The sequence below is a fragment of the Protopterus annectens genome, chromosome 15.part0, assembly GCF_019279795.1.
Source record: "Protopterus annectens isolate FY-2018-M chromosome 15.part0, PAN1.0, whole genome shotgun sequence".
Classification (NCBI taxonomy): domain Eukaryota; kingdom Metazoa; phylum Chordata; order Ceratodontiformes; family Protopteridae; genus Protopterus; species Protopterus annectens.
In genome coordinates this window covers 83,227,731-83,247,621 of record NC_056749.1, presented here as the reverse complement: position 1 = coordinate 83,247,621, position 19,891 = coordinate 83,227,731, and the positions used below count along the sequence as shown (strand labels likewise).

Below are 19,891 nucleotides of genomic sequence, written 5' to 3'. Positions count from 1 at the left end.
TCCATTAATATGGAGTATTTTACTTACAGTTTTTTTAATTAATATTTGTTATTGGTAACACTTAAGTTTTATATTAGAGCTGCTGAATTTGTTTAGCGTTGGTTGGTAGTTTATAATATTTGATTTGTGAAACAATATAACTGATTTACAGTGTGGTGGGGGCATGGATGAATATACCAACAATAAGTACTGCAGTTCTAGTGTAATGTACATAGATAAAGGCTTTACCTGACCTTATTAATTCAAGGGACCGATAGGGATATTATATGTAGGAGTCACCTAACTGTTTTGGGAATATGTGAAATCTTAATAAACTGCTCCCCTGTTAATGTGTAGAGATGGTTAGTTTTGCTTGTCTCTATGTTAGGACTGACATGGTATACATATAAGGAGTGTGAAAAGCAACAGTTTGTAAAATATGCAGAAGCAATACAATAATATATATATATATATATATATATATATATATATATATATATATATATATATATATATACAAAGTTTTAATAGCAACAAATTGCTAGTAGCAGTGCTACTGTACTGCTGTAACATGTTACTGTAATGTCTGTAAGTCTGCAGTGCTACGGCACTGCTGTAACATATTACTGTAATGTCATTATCAGTCTGTGGTGCTACTGTACTGCCGTAACATTACTGTAATGTCATTATCAGTCTACAGTGCTACTGTACTGGTTTAACATTTTACTGTAATATCATTATCAGTCTGTGGTGCTGCCTTACCGGTATATAATGTTACTGGTATGTCATTATCAGTCTGTGGTGCTACTCCACTGCTGTATCATTTTACTTTAATTTCATTTTCAGTCTGGGGTGCTACTGTACTGCTGTAGCATGTTACTGTGATGTCATTAGTCTGTGCTGCTACTGCACTGCTGTATTGTGTTACTGTAATGACATTAACAGTCTGCGGTGCTGCGGCATCACTTTAACATGTTACTATAATGTCATTATCAGTCTGTGGTGCTACTGCACTGCTGTATCATGTTACTGTAATGTAATTAATAGTCTGCGGTGCTGCGGCATCGCTGTAACATGTTACTGTAATGTCATTATCAGTCTGCGGTGCTACTGTACTGTTGTAACATGTTATGTAATGTCATTATAAGTCTGTGGTGATAGTGTACTACTGTAAAATGTTACTGTAATGTCATTATTAGACTGCAGTGCTATTGTACTGTTGTAACATGTTACTGTAATGTCATTATAAGTCTGTGGTGATAGTGTACTACTGTAAAATGTTACTGTAATGTCATTATTAGACTGCAGTGCTATTGTACTGTTGTAACATGTTACTGTAATGTCATTATAAGTCTGTGGTGATAGTGTACTACTGTAAAATGTTACTGTAATGTCATTATTAGACTGCAGTGCTATTGTACTGTTGTAACATGTTACTGTAATGTCATTATAAGTCTGTGGTGATAGTGTACTACTGTAAAATGTTACTGTAATGTCATTATTAGACTGCAGTGCTATTGTACTGTTGTAACATGTTACTGTAATGTCATTATAAGTCTGTGGTGATAGTGTACTACTGTAAAATGTTACTGTAATGTCATTATCAGTCTGCGGTGCTACTGTACTGTTGTAACATGTTATGTAATGTCATTATAAGTCTGTGGTGATAGTGTACTACTGTAAAATGTTACTGTAATGTCATTATTAGACTGCAGTGCTATTGTACTGCAGTAAAGAATTGCTGTATTTTCATTATCAGTCTGTAGTGCTACTGCACTGCAGTAGCAAGTTACTGTAATGTCATTATCAGTTTGCTATGCCAGTGTGCTGTTGTAGCATGTTACTGTAATGTCATTGTCAGTCTGTGGTGCTACTGCACTGCAGTAGCAAGTTACTGTAATGTCATTATCAGTTTGCTATGCCAGTGTGCTGTTGTAGCATGTTACTGTAATGTCATTGTCAGTCTGTGGTGCTACTGTACTGCAGTAACACATTACTGTGATGTCATTGTCAGTCTATGGTTCTACTGTACTGGAGTAACACATTACTGTAATGTCATTATCAGTCTGTGGTGCTACTTCAGTGCTGTAACACATTACTGCAGTGTCATTTTCAGTCTGTGGTGCTACTATACTGCTGAAGCAATTTACACTAATGTCATTATCAGTTTGCAGTGCTTTTGTACTGCTGTAGTATGTTAATGTAATGTCATTATCAGTCTGCAGTGCTAGTGTACTGCTGCAGCATGTTAATGTAATGTCATGCATCTGCTCTGCTACTGCTCTGCTGTAAGATGATACTGTAATGTCGTTATCAGTTTGTGGTGCTCCCTGGACTACATGAAAAGAGACATGGAAGAGCTCTCTGATCATGTAGCCCAGGCTGGTATGATCCTGACCCTGAGTAGCATCCTGCCCTCACCAAGAATGATGCCACAGTATAAAGAAAAAATTATCAATTTCAACAATTGGCTAAGTATCTGGTGTCATTCAAAGGGGATCAAGTATCTGTCCACCTGGGATGACATGCTCGACAAGCCACATTGCTTTGCAAGAGATGGCTTGCACCTGTCACCCCTAGGCTTTTGAATACTGGCCAAGGCTCTTGCTGCCCCCATAGTGCCTTTTTTAGGCAAGGCTCAAAAGACAAACCCACCACCATAAATGGCACAAGTAACTAAAAACTGAGGGTAATGCTACTCAACGCCAGAAGTCTAAACCTCAAAATGCACTCACTCGAGGCACTCCTCAGTATGGATAACATTGACATCTGTGCAGTAACAAAACCCTGGTTTAAGGCTCCTGAGAGCACCCCAGCACTACTAGACTATAACTCATACCATACCTTTCGGCCACAGAACCAGGACCGAAACACAAAAGACGGGGGTGTATCCATATTCATCAAGGATACCCACACCTCCAGGTTAGTGGTGCAGCACAATGCATCAGAGATCATCCATGTGCAACTAACAATGGGCGAAAAACTGCAAGCCAAATTGTAGCTTGCTACAGGTCACCCACCATGGCCCAGGACCCCCATTCCGCATTTCTGGAGACACTGGGAAATATGACGGTCCTACCAAACACCCTAATACTGGGTGACTTCAATTACCCAAACATAAACTAGGAGAACTACTCAAGTACCAACTCCCTTGCCCAATGCTTCCTAGAATTTAGAAACTTGAATGCCCTGGATCAACTGGTCAACACCCCCACCAGTGGGAACAACATATTAGACCTGGTCATCACTGGAGGTCAACCCCTCACTGGTTAGATTAGACCATAGACTAATCACTCTGGATATCCACATTCCGCCCCCACACCCAATCAAGGAAACCACCATGAAAAACTTTTCAAAAGCAAACTTCACGTTAGTTAAGACTGAGGTGGAAAGGTTTACAGCCCCCATGCTAAAGGACAATGCTGTCCAAGCTGCTGAAACCTTTACAAAGGCACTATATGGGCATCTGCAGGAATGCATAGATCAGGCTATCCCAAGTAAAACCAAGACTCACTCCTCCAAGAAAAGGAAACCAGTCTGGTGGATCCCCTGACATAAACAAGCTACACAACAGAAGGAGGAAACTAGCACAGAAAAGAGTAAAATCCTAAGAAGAAAAGACATCCCTAATCAGTATCAGCAAGAAACTACGATCCCTCATTAAATCATCCAAGACTTATTTCGAAAGAAAAATTGCCAATGACTCCAAAGATAACCACAAAGTATTCTTTAGCTATGTCAAGAACCTAAGTGGAAACTCTAATATCTGATCTGAGTTAGTGCAGAATGGCACAAAATACACTGAACCGACTGATATTGCCAACATTCTGGCAGACAGGTTTAGTGAAAACTTCACCCCCTTCTCACCCCCTAAAGGGCCCATAACTATACCAGAAGATTGTAGGGCCCCATCAATCACTGACACACATGTTAAAACAGCCCTATCCAAAGCCAAAAACACAGCTTCAATGAGACTGGACAGTGTCCCAGGCTGTGTCTTAAAAGAGCTCCAAAATGAACTAACTCCTCACCTAAACACACTGCTCAAACTCAGCCTCTCTACAGGCTATGTACCCACAGAGTGGCACACAGCAACAATTATCCCACTCCACAAAGATGGAACCACAACGGACCCCAGGAACTATCACCCTATAAGCCTGACTTGCCTGGTCTGCAAGGCTATGGAACGCATCATCATGGAACTCATTAACAGAGACATTGGGAACCTCCAAACCTTGGAATCTACTCAGTTTGGCTTTGTTAAGGGCAGATCATGCCTCCTAAACCTGGTGGACTTCTTTGAGATGGTTACCAAGGCATTAGACAAGGGAAAGGAGGTCCACACAGCCTACCTAGACCTCGCAAAGGCTTTCAACACTATTCCCCATTCTAGTATTATAGACAAGCTCACAAGCTTGAACATAAACCCCTACATCATGAGATGGGTTGCCAACTGTCTCATGGATAGAACCCACATGGTGAGAGTTACAGGCTCTACGTCCAACATAAGGCTGCTACTGCACCACTATAAGATTTTACTGTGATGTCATTATCAGTTTGTGGTGCTACTGCACTGCTGTAACATGCTACTGTAATGTCATTATCAGTCTGTGCTGTTACTGCACTGCAATATCGTGTTACTGTAATGTCATTAATAGTTTGAGGTGCTGCAGACTTGCTGTAGCATGTTACTGTAATGTCATTATCAGTCTGCAGTGCTACCGTACTGTTGTAACATTTTACTGTAATATCATTATCAGTCTGTGGTGCTGCCTTACTGGTGTATAATGTTATTGGTCTGTCATCAGTCTATGGTGCTACTCCACTGCTGTAACCTTTTACTGTAATGTCATTATCAGTCTGGAGTGCTACTGCACTGCTGTAACATGTGTCTGTAATGTCATTATCAATCTGTAGTGCTACTGCAGTGAAATAGCATGTTACTGTAATGTCATTATCAGTCTGTGTTGCTACTACACTTCTGTAACATGTTAATGTAATGTCATTATCAGTTTGTGGTGCTACTGCACTGCTGTATCTTGATACTCTGATGTCATTAACAGTCTGCAGTGCTGCGACATTGCTGTAACATGTTACTGTAATGCCATTATCAGTCTGTGGTGCTAGTGCACTGCTGTAAGATGCTGCTGTAATGCATTATTACACTGCAGTGTGATTGTACTGCTGTAACAAATTACTGTAATGTCATTCTCAGTCTGTAGTGCTACTGCAGTCCAGTAGCATGTTACTATAATGTCATTATCAGTCCGTGGTGCTACTGGACTACTGGAACATGTTACTGTAATGTCATTATCAGTCTGTACTGCTGTAACATTTTACTGTAATGTCATTATCGGTTGGGGTGCTATTGTACTGCTGTACCATGTTACTGTATTGTCATTAACAGTCTGTGGTGCTGCACCATTGCTGCAACATGTTACTGTAATGTCATTATCAGTCTGCAGTGCTACCGTACTGTTGTAACACTTTACTGTAATATCATTATCAGTGTGTGGTGCTACCTTACTGGTGCTTAATGTTACTGGTATGTCATTATCAGTCTGCGGTTCTACTGTACTGCTGTATCATGTTACTGTAATGTCATTATCACTCTGTGGGGTAGTGTACTGCCTTGAGATGCTACTGTAATGTCATTATTAGACTACAGTGCTATTGTACTGCTGTAACAAATTACTGTAATGTCATTATCCATCTGTAGTGCTTCTGCACTGCAGTAGCATGTTACTGTAAAGTCATTATCCATCCGTGATGCTACTGCACTGCTGTAACAAATTACTGTAACGTCATTATCAGTATGTGCTCCTACTGCACTGCTGTAATATGTTACTGTACTGTCATTATCAGTATGTGCTCCTACTGCACTGTTGTAAGATGTTACATTAATTTCATTATTAGACTGCAGTGCTACTGTACTGCTGTAACAAGTTACTGTAATGCCATTATTAGTCTGTAGTGCTACTGCACTCTAGGAGCATGTTACTGTAATGTCATTATCAGTCTGTGTTGCTACTGCACTAATGTAACATGTTACAGTAATATCATTATCACTCTGTGGGGCTAGTGTACTGCTATAACATTTTTTTGTAATTTTCAGTCTGTGGTGCCACTGTACTGCTGTAACATGTTACACTAATGTCATTATCAGTTTGCAGTGCTTGTGTACTGTCGTAGTATGTTAATGTAATGACATTATCTGTCTGTGGTGCAAGTGTACTGCTATAACATGTTACTGTAATGTCATTATCAATCTGTTTTGATACTGCACTGAATAGCATGTTACTGTAATGTCATTATTAGTCTTTGGTGCTACTGCACTGCTGTAACATGTGACTGTAATGTCAATATCAGTCTGTCCTGCTGCAGCACTGCTGTAACATGGTACTGTAATGTCATTATCAGTCTGCTGTGCTACCGTACTGTTGTAACATTTTACTCTAATATCATTATCAGTCTGTGGTGCTACCTTACAGGTGTATAATGTTACTTGTATGTCGTTATCAGTCTGTGGTGCTACTCCACTGCTGTAACATTTTACTGTAATGTCATTATCAGTCTGGGGTGTTACTGTACTGCTGTAGCATGTTACTGTAATGTCATTATCAATTTTTAGTGCTACTGCACTGAAATAGCATGTTACTGTAATGTCATTATCGGTCTGTAGTGCTATGGCACTGCAGTAGCATGTTACTGTAATGTCATTATCAGTCTGTGGTGCTACTGCACTGCTGTAACATGCTACTGTAATGTCATTAACAGTCTGTGGTGCTGCAGCATTGCTTTAACATGTTACTGTTATGTCATTATCAGACTGCATTGCTACTGTACATTTGTAACATTTTACTGTATTATCATTATTAGTCTGTGGTGTTGCCTTACTGGTGTATAATGTTACTTGTAACTAGGCTCCCATCAGGACACAAGTGCTCAACAGCAGTTGAATTCTCCTCACTGGTTCTATCCCCTTCTATCTGCTAGATCCCTGAAAGGCTTGAATGCCAGAAGGACACTTCCCCTGCTGAAACCTAACTGGAAACTTTCCTGCACTGTCCCTCGACTCTGAAAAGATCTGCCAAGGTTAATATTATCTTATCCTGTCTGTATGTACTATATTGATTAGCCATACCGGGTCTACAGCACTACCAGTAATCCTTCAAAGTCCCACAATCAACCCTAAAATACTAAACTGGGTTACTCCTATATCTAAGGATTACCAAGTTGACATATCTAAGTTTCTAGGTATATTACTAGCATAAATGAATTCAGACACACAGAACAAAGCTCCTTTTTACTGTAGGCTCAGCCCAGCTGTCTGCCTTAGATTTTATCACTCAGAAACTGAGCTTAATCATACTAACTAAGGAAAACAGTTGAGCTCCCTGCATAAAACATATAAAACTAGAAATTACATAGCATAAACAAGCAGGGGTTTAGTCTCTTGAGCTCTGTACAAAAAATAGCAGACAATTGGCAGAAGAAAGCTTAATGTGAGAAAAGGCTGCAAAAAGTGATTACTAACAGTATACTATGTAAAAGTTGTATACTGAAGGCAAAAACAAGGGTAAAACAAACAAAAAAGCCTCATTGTACTTAATGTGCTGATAGTTTCTCTGGTTTGGCTTGTTTCTTTGCATTGCACCTGGTTCACACCCTTTTGCTACCTCCCCACCCCAATACTAAGTCTATATTAGATTCCTGCTGTTTATGGAGCCATCTTTAAATTACTAGGGTCTTATAAGGACACAAGTGCTCAACAGCAGTTGAATTCTGCTCACTGGTAAGCCATTAGACCTCTGGAATGTGTTGTTTTTAGCTAATTATTTGGGTGTATACAACTGGTACTCATGTTTCTGATTCTTGACTACTGCTGTGCTTATTTGTTTATTTCACTGGTTTGACTCTGCCTTTCAGCAACAGTGATTTACTGGCATTACCATTGTTATGTTGTCTTTATGCGACTATGCTGTATTAAAACTGCTGTATTAAATGTAATTCATTTGGTATTGGTGTTAGAAACAGTAGTTACTAATTTAGTTAAGCTAGACAAGTAACGCTCTACACTGTTTTATGCCTGTTTAAACCACGCTGCTACTGCTCTGCTTATTTCACTGGTTTGACTCTGCCTTTCAGCAACAGTGATTTACTGGCATTACCACTGCAGCTATGTTGTCTTTATGCAACTATGCTGTATTAAAACTGCTGTTTTAAATGTAATTCATTTGGTGACTGGCTGCTTTTTCTAAACCAAAGTGACACTATTTTATACTATTTAGACTGCGTTACTTAAATACATGGCTGCTTTTAATACTACTACCATTGTGCTTTGAAATGTGTTAACTACTGGGTTGCTCTGACTGTGTTATGGCCATTTTCTATGATTATTGCTGCTCTGCTGTATGTCCTTAACAGAGCTATATTCTACTGACTGAAGGATCTGCTACTTAGCACGTATACTAACATATGTATCTATCATCAGGTTCTATCCCCCTCTTATCTCACTGAAAGGCTTGAATACCAGAAGGACACCCCCCCCCTGCTGAAACCTAACTAGAAACTTTCCTGCACTGTCCCTCGACTCTGAAAAGATCTGCCAAGGTTAATATTATCTTATCCTGTCTGTATGTATGTACTATATTGATAAGCCATACCGAGTCTATAGCACTACCAGTAATTCCTCAAAGCCCCACAATCAACCCTAAAATACTAAACTGGGTTACTCCTATATCTAAGGATTACCTAGTGAACATATTTAAATTTCTAGGTATATTATTAGTATAAATTAATTCAAACACATAGAATGAAGCTCCTTTTTACTGTAGGCTCTGTAGCCCAGCTGTCTGCCTTAGATTTTAGCACTCAGAAACTGAGCTTAATCATACTAACAAAGGAAAAATAGCTGAGCTCCCTGTATAAAACATATAAAACTAGAAATTACATAGCATAAACCTGAAGCAGGGGTTTAAACTCTTGAGCTCTGTACAAAAATAGCAGATGATTGGCAGAAGAAAGCTTAATGTGAGAAAAAGCTCCAAAAAGTGATTACTAACAGTATATTATGTAAAAATTGTATACTGAAGGCAAAAACAAGGCTAAGAAAGTATTTAAAACAAACAAATAAAAAAAGCATCATTGTATTTAATGTGTTGATAGTTTCCCACTGCTAGCTGGCTTCTTTGCATTGGCCCCGCTACACTTGCCCTTGCTCCGCTCGGGCTCACTCCGCGCCCCTCCCTGCCCCCAAAAACCTCCCGGCCCTAGATGTGCTAAATTTATAGCCACAACTGCCACTCCCTTAATTATAGAACCAATCAGCAGTTGTTAGACCAACCCTAACCACAACACCCTCCCTATTTCTGTACTCTACCCTCATGTACTACCCTCCAACCCCCATTCTTAAACAATTATAAGTTGCAAAACCTCTTCAATGCCTCTACAAGCCTCAACCCCACCTTTCAATTCAAAGCCCTCCTACTACCTTTTACCCATGCTGATAATTATGTATTTTATAACAGCTTATGAACATCTCTCCCTTCCAGGCTCCCACTACCCCAGATCACAGTCCAGTACTCATGCTCTTTCACATAACTTTAATCACCCACTACTCCCCCCAACTCCCATATTACAATAACTCAACAGCTCATTCGAGTCAGTTATGTTAACCCTAGAGCTAAACACTACTACAAACTTCAAAAACTAATAATCTATTCTCAAATTAACCTCACAATGGATGGGGACATCCACCCCAACCCAGGACCAACCCCATCAGAAGCATCCAACCCAATATATAATATCCCCTCTAGCCTGCAAAATTTAAACATCTCCTCTACCTCTCTCCTCATCTGCCACCTAAACATCAGAAGCCTAAATAATAAAATACACTACCTGCATGCCCTCTTAGCAGTACACTCCCCAGATATACCATGTCTTACAGAAACCTGGCTTAAGCCATCCACCACTGACAATGAAGTCAATCCTCCAGGTTACAATATAATACGACTGAACTGCACCTCAAAGAAGGGAGGCGAGGTAGCTGTCTTATATAAATCTTCAATTAATGTAAATATTTCCAACTCTCCACAAGTTCCTCAAGCTGAAATACTCTTTACAAAACAAATTAACCAGCATAAATCTATAAACATCGGCTGCATTTATATCCCACCTGGCAACAACATCAATATCCTTGAAGACATTCTACAGTGGCTGTCCATAAACTCCCCACAAGAAACTATTGTTTTAGGTGACTTTAATATAGACTGGAACACCTGCTCCTCAGACTTCCCTACTACCCACATAACTCTATATGGTTTCTCCCAAGTCATAACCTCCACCACCAGAACTAATAAGCCCAATAAATAACAAAGAAAGGATACTAGATTGGATTCTCATTAATACCCCTCCCCAAATGTATAAGGCAGGCACCCGACCTGAGGAAATAAGTGATCACCTCCTAACATATATACTCAAAAAACTGATACCCTCCAATACCTGCTTCAGAACTATCAGGAACAATAAGAGCTTCAATCAAACCAAATTCCATTTAGAACTTCAAACATGTAACTGGAATAGACTAACACTACTCCCACTAGACGAGGCAGTATCACACTTTAACTCCACATTTCTTACAATCCTTAATCATGCACCCACCCAGACCATCAGAACAAAGAAAAAAGTAGCACCGTGGCTGTCCAAAGAAACTCAACAAAAATCATGAATAGAAATAAAGCCTGGTCATCTTGGAAAACCAGTAAAACCCCTAAGGATCAACTATTATATAAACAGCTAAGAAATGATACTAAGAAGTCTATAATGTTAGACAAAAAAGACTATTACTGTAACCTGCAACCTAGTCCCGGCTGAATATCTTCAAAAGGCTACAAATGAAATAGCATATCCCATCTCAATATTAATTGACAGAACCAACTCTGAAGCATATATCCCCTCCATCTGGAAAATTTCCTATGTAATTCCACTCCATAAAGGGGGTAACTCCACTGATCTATCAAATTACCAGCCCGTCGCCATTCTGTCCCCTCTGGCTAAAATTATGGAAAAATGTATCCACAAGCAACTCCTTCATTACCTCAATTTGCACAATCTCCTAGCTCCCTCGCAGCATGGATTTAGACCCCCCACCATAGTACCACCACAGCCCTTCTATCCTTCTCTCAGACAATAAATCAAATCCATAATAATAATAATAATACGCCCTCCACTGTTGTCTTTCTTGACCTATCTAAGGCATTTCATATGGTACCAGCTACTCATTCAAACACTAAAACCTCTTGCCATAGACAGCCTGGCTATACGCTGGTTTCAGTACTACCTAAGTGGCAGACAACAAGCTGTGCTATGGAAGAATAGCCTTTCCTCCCTACTGCCAGTCACCCTTGGAGTTCCTCAAGGGTCTATACTAGGACCTCTCCTATTTTCCATCTTCACTGATGATTTTCATACAGTCATCCCCAAAGTAACCTGTATTCAATATGCAGATGACTCTACCCTAATCTGTTCTGCCACCTCCCCATTAGACCTGCAGACCTTAACCCAAAATACTTTCAATGTAGTAGAAAACTGGCTCACTGACAGGCGCCTTCTATTGAATCCAAATAAAACAAAACTGCTACTCTTCACCCCCACCTGGAAAGCTACACTCCCATCATTTACCATAACATCTAATAATGGCACAATAATTTCCCCAGAAAGTAATACAAAACTATTAGGGTGTAATTGTTGACAATAACCTTAAGTATGACGCTCACATCGACAAAACCATTAAAACAGTCAACAAAAAGCTAGGATCTCTATATAGAATTAAAGCATTTCTAACCCCGGACAGTGATTGCCAGAACACATTTACATCCAACCCTTCTTTATGCCTCCCAATCTATACAAACCTGAATAAATCTGACCTCAATATACTCAATAGCTGCTACAACACCATAGCCAGATTTGCCACAGGTTCAGCACATAGAACCCACCACTGTATTAACCTATGATCTCTAGGCTGGCTAGAGTTTCCCTCTCCAATCCAGTATAATCAATTAATAATAGCCCACAAAGTCCTCCATCAGCCTGAAAACACACCCATACTCAAAAATATAATTACCCCTTACAGTAACCTAAAAACTCTCTGGTCTTCTGACAAAATACTGGCACAAACTGTTAAATCTAAAAACTCAGCAGATGACTCATTGTTCCAACAGAGTTGCAAAACAATCTGGAATCGGCTCCCTGCTGAACTTACAGCAAACCAGGCTATTAATCAATTTAAAACATCTCTCAAAAAATTCCTAAAAGTCACTGGCTGTGCCCCTGTACCAACCCTGATTAACCAGCTTACCACTCACTTCACTACCTGGCTGTCTGTAAAATAGTCAGCGTTTCAGACTTGGTCTCATTCTCATATGTATTGTACTACTGAATCTCTCTTCACTACCTGGCTGTCTGTAAAATAGTCAGTGTTTCAGACTTGGTCTCATTCTCATATGTATCGTACTACTGAATCTCTCTTCACTACCTGGCTATCTGTAAAATAGTCAGTGTTTCAGACTTGGTCTCATTCTCATATGTATTGTACTACTGAATCTCTCTTCACTACCTGGCTCTCTGTAAAATAGTCAGTGTTTCAGACTTGGTCTCATTCTCATATGTATCGTACTACTGAATCTCTCTTCACTGCCTGGCTATCTGTAAAATAGTCAGTGTTTCAGACTTGGTCTCATTCTCATATGTATCGTACTACTGAATCTCTCTTCACTACCTGGCTATCTGTAAAATAGTCAGTGTTTCAGACTTGGTCTCATTCTCATATGTACTGTACTACTGAATCTCTCTTCACTACCTGGCTATCTGTAAAATAGTCAGTGTTTCAGACTTGGTCTCATTCTCATATGTATTGTACTACTAAATCTCTCTTCACTACCTGGCTATCTGTAAAATAGTCAGTGTTTCAGACTTGGTCTCATTCTCATATGTATTGTACTACTGAATCTCTCTTCACTACCTGGCTATCTGTAAAATAGTCAGTGTTTCAGACTTAGTCTCATTCTCATATGTATTGTACTACTGAATGACATGCTACCTTTTTCAGCCTTGTACCACTAAAAATGTCCAAGTTCGAACAAGAAAACTACAATGTTAAGTTTAAGTATGCATGTATTGCAAGTATGCATATAATCCTATAATTCTGTACTGGTATCTATATGTGACTGTATAAAACTGCTACTCTTTAACTCTTATGTAACTATCCACATGTGGAGCTTTTCTCCCCCGGGCCTCTGCTAAAAATTGACCTGTGTCCAGTCGGACTATCCCGGTTAACAAATGTAAAATAAATAAATAAATTGTATGTCATTATCAGTCTGTGGTGCTACTGCACTGCTGTAACACATTACTGTAACGTCATTATCAGTCTGTGGTGCTAGCGTACTGCTGTAAGATGCTACTGTAATGTCATTATTAGACTGCAGTGCTATTGTACTGTTGTAACAAATTACTGTAATGTCATTATCAGTCTGCAGTGCTATTGCACTGTTGTAACAAATTACTGTAATGTCATTATCAGTCTGTGGTGCTACTGCACTGCTGTAACATGTTACTGTAATGTCATAGTCTGTGGTGCTAGCATACTGCTGTAAGATGCTACTGTAATGTCATTATTAGATTGCAGTGCTATTGTACTGTTGTAACAAATTACTGTAATGTCATTATCAGTCTGTAGTGCTACTGCACAGTGGTATCATGTTACGGTAATGTCATTATCAGTCCGTAGTGCTACTGCACAGCGGTAACATGTTACTGTAATGTCATTATCAGTCTATAGTGCTACTGTACTGCTGTAACATGTTACTGTAATGTAACATGTTACTGTAATATCATTATCACTCTGGTGCTACTGCACTGCTGTAACATATTACTGTAATGTCATTATCAGTCTGTAGTGCTACTGTACTGCTGTAACATGTTACTGTAATGTCATTATCACTCTGGTGCTACTGCACTGCTGTAACATGTTGCTGTAATGTCATTATCAATCAGTAGTGCTACTGCACTGAATGGCATGTTACTGTAATGTCATTATCACTCTGGTGCTACTGCACTGCTGTAACATGTTACTGTAATGTCATTATCAGTCTGTAGTGCTACTGCACTGAATAGCATGTTACTGCAATGTCATTATCACTCTGGTGCTACTGCACTGCTGTAACATGTTACTGTAATGTCATTATCAGTTTGTAGTGCTACTGCACTGAATAGCATGTTACTGTAATGTCATTATCACTCTGGTGCTACTACACTGCTGTAATATATTACTGTAATGCCATTATCAGTTTGTAGTGCTACTGCACTGAATAGCATGTTACTGTAATGTCATTATCACTCTGGTGCTACTGTAACATGTTACTGTAATCTAATTATCAGTTTGCCATGCTAGTGTACTGTTGTAACATGTTATTGTAATGTCATTGTCAATATGTTGTGCCACTGTACTGCAATAACACATTACTGTAATGTAATTATCAGTCGTGGTGCTACTCTAGTGCTGTAACATTTTACACTAATGTCATAATCAGTTTGCAGTGCTTCTTTACTGTTGTACTATGTTAATGTAATGACATTATCAGTCTGCAGTGCCAGTGTACTGCTGCAGCATGTTAATGTAATATCATGCATCTGGGTTGCTAGTGCACTGCTGTAAGATGATGCTGTAATGTCATTATTAGTTTGTGGTGCTACTGTACTCCTGTAACCTGTTACTGTAATGTCATTGGTCTGCTATCAGTCTGAGTTGCTCCTGCATTGCTGTAGCATGTTCCTGTAATCTCATTATCAGACTGTAGTGCTGCTGTACTGCTGTAGTTTTTTACTGCAATGTCATTATCAGTCTGTGGTGCTACTGCATTGCTGTAACATTTTTCTATAATATCATTATCAGTCTGTGGTGCTACTGCACTGCTGTAACATGTTACTGTAATGTCATTTTCAGTCTGCAGTCCTACTGCACTGCTCTAACATGTTACTGTAATGTCATAAGTCTGTGGTGCTAGTGTACTGCTGTAGGATGTTACTAGAATGTCATTATTTGAATGTAGTCTATTGTACTGCTGTAGCATGTTACTGTAATGTCAATTTCAGTCTGTAGTGCTGCTGCAGTGTAGTAGCATGTTACTGTAATGTCATTATCAGTCTGTGGTGCTAATGTACTGGTGTAATATGTTACTGTAATGTCATTATTAGACTGCAGTGCTGTTGTACTGCTATAACGTGTTACTGTAATGTCATTATCAGTCTGTAGTACTACTGCACTGCAGTAGCATGTTACTGTAATGTCATTATCAGTCTGCGATGGTACTGCAATGCGGTAATATGTTACTGTAATGTCATTATCAGTCTGTGCTCCTACTACACTGCTGTAAGATGTTACTGTAATGTCATTATTAGACTGCAGTGCTGTTGTACTGCTGTAACAAGTTACTGTAATGTCATTATCAGTCTGTAGTGCTACTGTGCTCAAGTAGCATGTTACTGTAATGTCATTATCAGTCTGTACTGCTACTGCACTGCTGTAACATGTTACTGTAATGTCAATATCAGTCTGTAGTGCTACTGTACTGTTGTAACATTTTACTGTAATATCATTATCAGTCTGTGATGCTGCCTTACTGGTGTTTAATTTTACTGGTATGGCATTATCAGTCTGCGGTGCTGCTGTACTGCTGTAACATGTTACTGTAATGTCATTATCACTCTGTGGGGCTAGTGTACTGCTGTGAGATGCTACTGTAATGTCATTATTAGACTGCAGTGATATTGTACTGCTGTAACAAATTACTGTAATGTCATTATCCATCTGTAGTGCTTCTGCACTGCAATAGCATGTTACTATAATGTCATTTTTCATCCGTGGTGCTACTGCACTACTGTAACATGTTACTGTAATGTCATTATCAGTCTGCGTTGCTACTGCACTGTGATAATATGTTAATGTAATGTTATCAGTCTGTGCTCCTACTGCACTGCTGTAATATGTTACTGCAACGTCATTGTTAGACTGCAGTGCTACTGTGCTGCCATAACAAGTTACTGTAATGTCATTATCAGTCTGTAGTGATACTGCACTCCAGGAGCATGTTACTATAATGTCATTATCAGTTTGTACTGCTACTGCACTGCTGTAACATTTTACTGTAATGTCATTATCAGTCATGGGTGCTACTGCACTGCTGTAACATGTTACTGTAATGTCATTATCAGCCTGTGATGCTGCTACACTGCTGTAACATGTTACTGTAATGTCATTAACAGTCTGCAATGCTGCGCCATTGCTGTAACATGTTACTGTAATGTCATTATCAGTCTGCAGTGTTACCGCACTGTTGTAACATTTTACTGTAATATCATTATCAGTCTGTGGTGCTGTCTTACTGGTGTTTAATGTTACCGGTATGTCATTATCAGTCTCCGGTGCTGCTGTACTGCTGTTATATGTTACTGTAATGTCATTATCCTTCTGCGGGGCTAGTGTACTGCCGTTAGATGCTACTGTAATGGCATTATTAGACTGCAGTGCTATTGTACTGCTGTAACAAATTACTGTAATGTCATTATCCATATGTAGTGTTTCTGCACTGCAGTAGCATATTACTGTAATGTCATTATCCGTCCATGGTGCTACTGAGCTACTATAACATTACTACTGTAATGTCATGTACTGCTTTTGCACTGCTGTAACATTTTTCTGTAATGTCATTATCAGTCTGTGGTGCTACCTTACTGCTGTAACATGTTACTGTAATGTCATCCATTTTCAGTGCTAGTGTACTGTTGTAGCATGTTACTATGTCATTGTCAGTCTGTGGTTCTAGTGTACTGTAGTAACAGATTACTGTAATGTCATTATCAGTCTGACATGCTACTGTAGTGCTGTAACACGTTACTGCAATGTCATTTTCAGTCTTTGGTGCTACTGTACTGCTGTAGCATGTTACACTAATGTCATTATCAGTTTGCAGTGCTTGTGTACTGTTGTAGTATGTTAGTGTAATTACATTATCAGTCTGCGGTGCTAGTGTACTGCTGTAGCTTGTTACTGGAATGTCATGCATCTGTGCTGCTACTGCAGTTTTGTAAGATGATACTGTAATGTCATTATCAGTCTCCAGTGCTACTGCACTGCTGTAACATGTTACTGTAATTTCATTATCAGTTTGTGCTGCTACTGCACTGATGTAACTTGTTACTGTAATGCCATTAACAGCCTGCGGTACTCCAGCATTGCTGTAACATGTTACTGTAATGTTATTATCAGGCTGTGGTGCTATTGTACTGCTGTACCATGTTACTGTAATGTCATTATTAGATTGCAGTGCTATTGTACTGCTGTAATAAGTTACTGTAATGTCATTATCAGTCTGTAGTGCTACTCTAGTGCTCTAACACATCACTGTAATGTCATTATCAGTCTGCGGGTGTAACATGTTACTGTAATATCATTATTAGTCTGTGGTGCTAGTGTACTTGGTGTACCATGTTATTGTAAACTCATTATCAGTCTGTTGTGCTGCTGTACTGCTGTAACATGTTACTGTAATGTCATTATCAGTCTGTAGTGCTACTGTACTGCTGTAACATATTACTGTAATGTCATTATCAGTCTGTGCTGCTACTGCACTGTTGTAACATGTTACTGTAATGTTATTATAAATCTTTGGTGCTAGTGTACTGCTGTAAGATGTTACTGTAATTTCATTATTAGATTGCAGTGCTATTGTACTGCTGTAACAAGTTACTGTAATGTCATTACCAGTCCGTGGTGCCACTGCACTGCTGTAATATGTTACTGTAATGTAATTATCAGTCTGTACTGTTACTGCACTGCTGTAACATTTTATTGTAATGTCATTATCTGTTTGTGGTGCTGCTGTACTGCTGTAACATGTTATTGTAATGTCATTATCAGTCTCTGGTGCTACTGCACTGCTGTAACATATTTATGTAATGTCATTATCAGTCTGTGGTTAAACATTTTACTGTAATGTTATTATAAATCTGTGGTGCTAGTGTACTGCTGTAAGATGCTATTGTAATGTCATTATTAGACTGCATTGCTACTGTACTGCTGCAACATTTTACTGTAATATCATTATTAGTCTGTGGTCCTGCCTTACTGGTGTATAATGTTACTTTTATGTCATTATCAGTCTGTGGTGCTACTGCACTGCTGTAACATGTTACTGTAATGTCATTATCGTTCTGGTGCTACTGAACTGCTGTAACATGTTGCTGTAATGTCATTAACAGACTGCGGTGCAGTAGCACTGCTGTACGATGTTACTGTAATGTCATTAGTCTGCAGTGCTACTGTACTGCTGTAACATGTTACTGTAATGTCATTATCAGTCTGTAGTGCTACTGCATTGCTGTAACATGTTACTGTAATGTCATTGCCAGTCTGTGCTGCTACTGCACTGCTCTAATATGTTACCGTAATGTCATTATCAGTCTGCACTGCTGCTGGAATGCTGTAACATTTTACTGTAATGTCTTTATCTGTCTGTGGTGTTACTGTACTGCTGTAAGATGTTACTGTATTATCTTTATCAGGCTGTGGTGTTACTGTACTGCTGTAACATGTTACTGTAATTTCATAATCAGTCTGTGGTTTCTTACTGGGCTTTTTAAATGTAGGAGTGGCATTTTTTGCAACTTTTGAGTGGTTTATTTTGTTTTGTGTAATCAGTAAAGGCCAAAAGGCATTTTAATAGAAATATTGAGAAACATTATGTGTTGAATTCATTTCAGAAGCATACTTTTAGTTGTCTTAAGTATGCACTTCACAATTATGTCACAGTATGTGCAATGTATAAGTAAACGTTTCATTTTCAGCTGGATGGTTCTGTATTTATTTAATAATAAATAATACTACATTTGTAATTCTTAAAGAAGATCAGTTGATTTATAATGTTTGTCTGTTTTTATTTTTTAATATTTTATTACAAAAGAATTTTGGATGCAAAATTAGTCTGTTAAAATGAGTAGGCAATACTCTTTTTCAGACACAGACCCAGGGGCAAAGATACACACACATACACACACACATATATTATTCTTTGTTTTTTTTTACTCTGTTATGTACTTTGTGCTTAGTTTGTAAAGGCATTGCTTGTGTTAAATGAAGGTGTAGCTTGTCGTACTTGTAAGACTTTGTGCTTATACTGTTTCTTACATATGTGGACCGTGAAGTTCTTGTATTTTTTTTAAGTATTACTACTGTGTATTGCTTACCTTAATTGCAATGTGTGTTGCCTTAGTTAGTTAGTAACACTGCTACTGACTACATAACAGTACAATGCACCTAATAATGCATGTATCTTTTTTTTTGTTTTATAGGTTCATAGGTTGGTACTAGGCTATTGGCCCTAGGGCCTATACAAGCCTAGCCATAACAATTCCCTGGCTATTTCTTCTCAGAATATTTACTTCCCTGGTTCCCTGTATAGCAGGGCCACTGACACGATCCCCTGGTTCAATTTCCTATCTCCCATTAAATCGTCAAGGTTCCTTTTTGAAGAGGGCCAAAGTGGCGCTCAGCTTGACATGTATGGGCAGCCTGTTCCAGAGTATGGGGAGTCTCTGGGTCAGAAACCTATCTCTCCAGCATGTTTTGTTCATTGTGATGACCAGGTTTAGATCCCTGGAGTGTGTGTCTCTCTGAGAGATTGGGATTTCTTTAAGTGTAGCATGTCCAACAGCTCTGGGTTTGACATGGCCTTGTATGTTAAGCAGAGATTGCCTGTGAGTAGGCGATATGTGACAGAGAATAGCTGGAGTTTTTTTAGTCAGTCAGTATAGGGCATCTGATTCTACCTCTAGGTATCATACAAACAAATACAGT

General features: G+C 38.9%; 1 protein-coding gene across 1 annotated transcript; it reads right to left on the bottom strand.

The window, feature by feature from the left end:
• Window positions 1-15,064: 15,064 nt before the first annotated feature.
• LOC122789792 (topoisomerase I damage affected protein 7-like) lies at window positions 15,065-16,609 on the bottom strand. Its single transcript, XM_044057234.1, has one exon. The coding sequence runs from the start codon at window positions 16,607-16,609 to the stop codon at window positions 15,065-15,067; it is 1,545 nt and encodes a 514-aa protein (XP_043913169.1).
• Window positions 16,610-19,891: the final 3,282 nt, after the last annotated feature.

Coding starts and splice junctions, on each gene's coding strand:
- LOC122789792 (XM_044057234.1), bottom strand. CDS start 16,609: ATGGATAATGACATTACAGTAATTTGTTACAGCAGTACAATAGCACTG.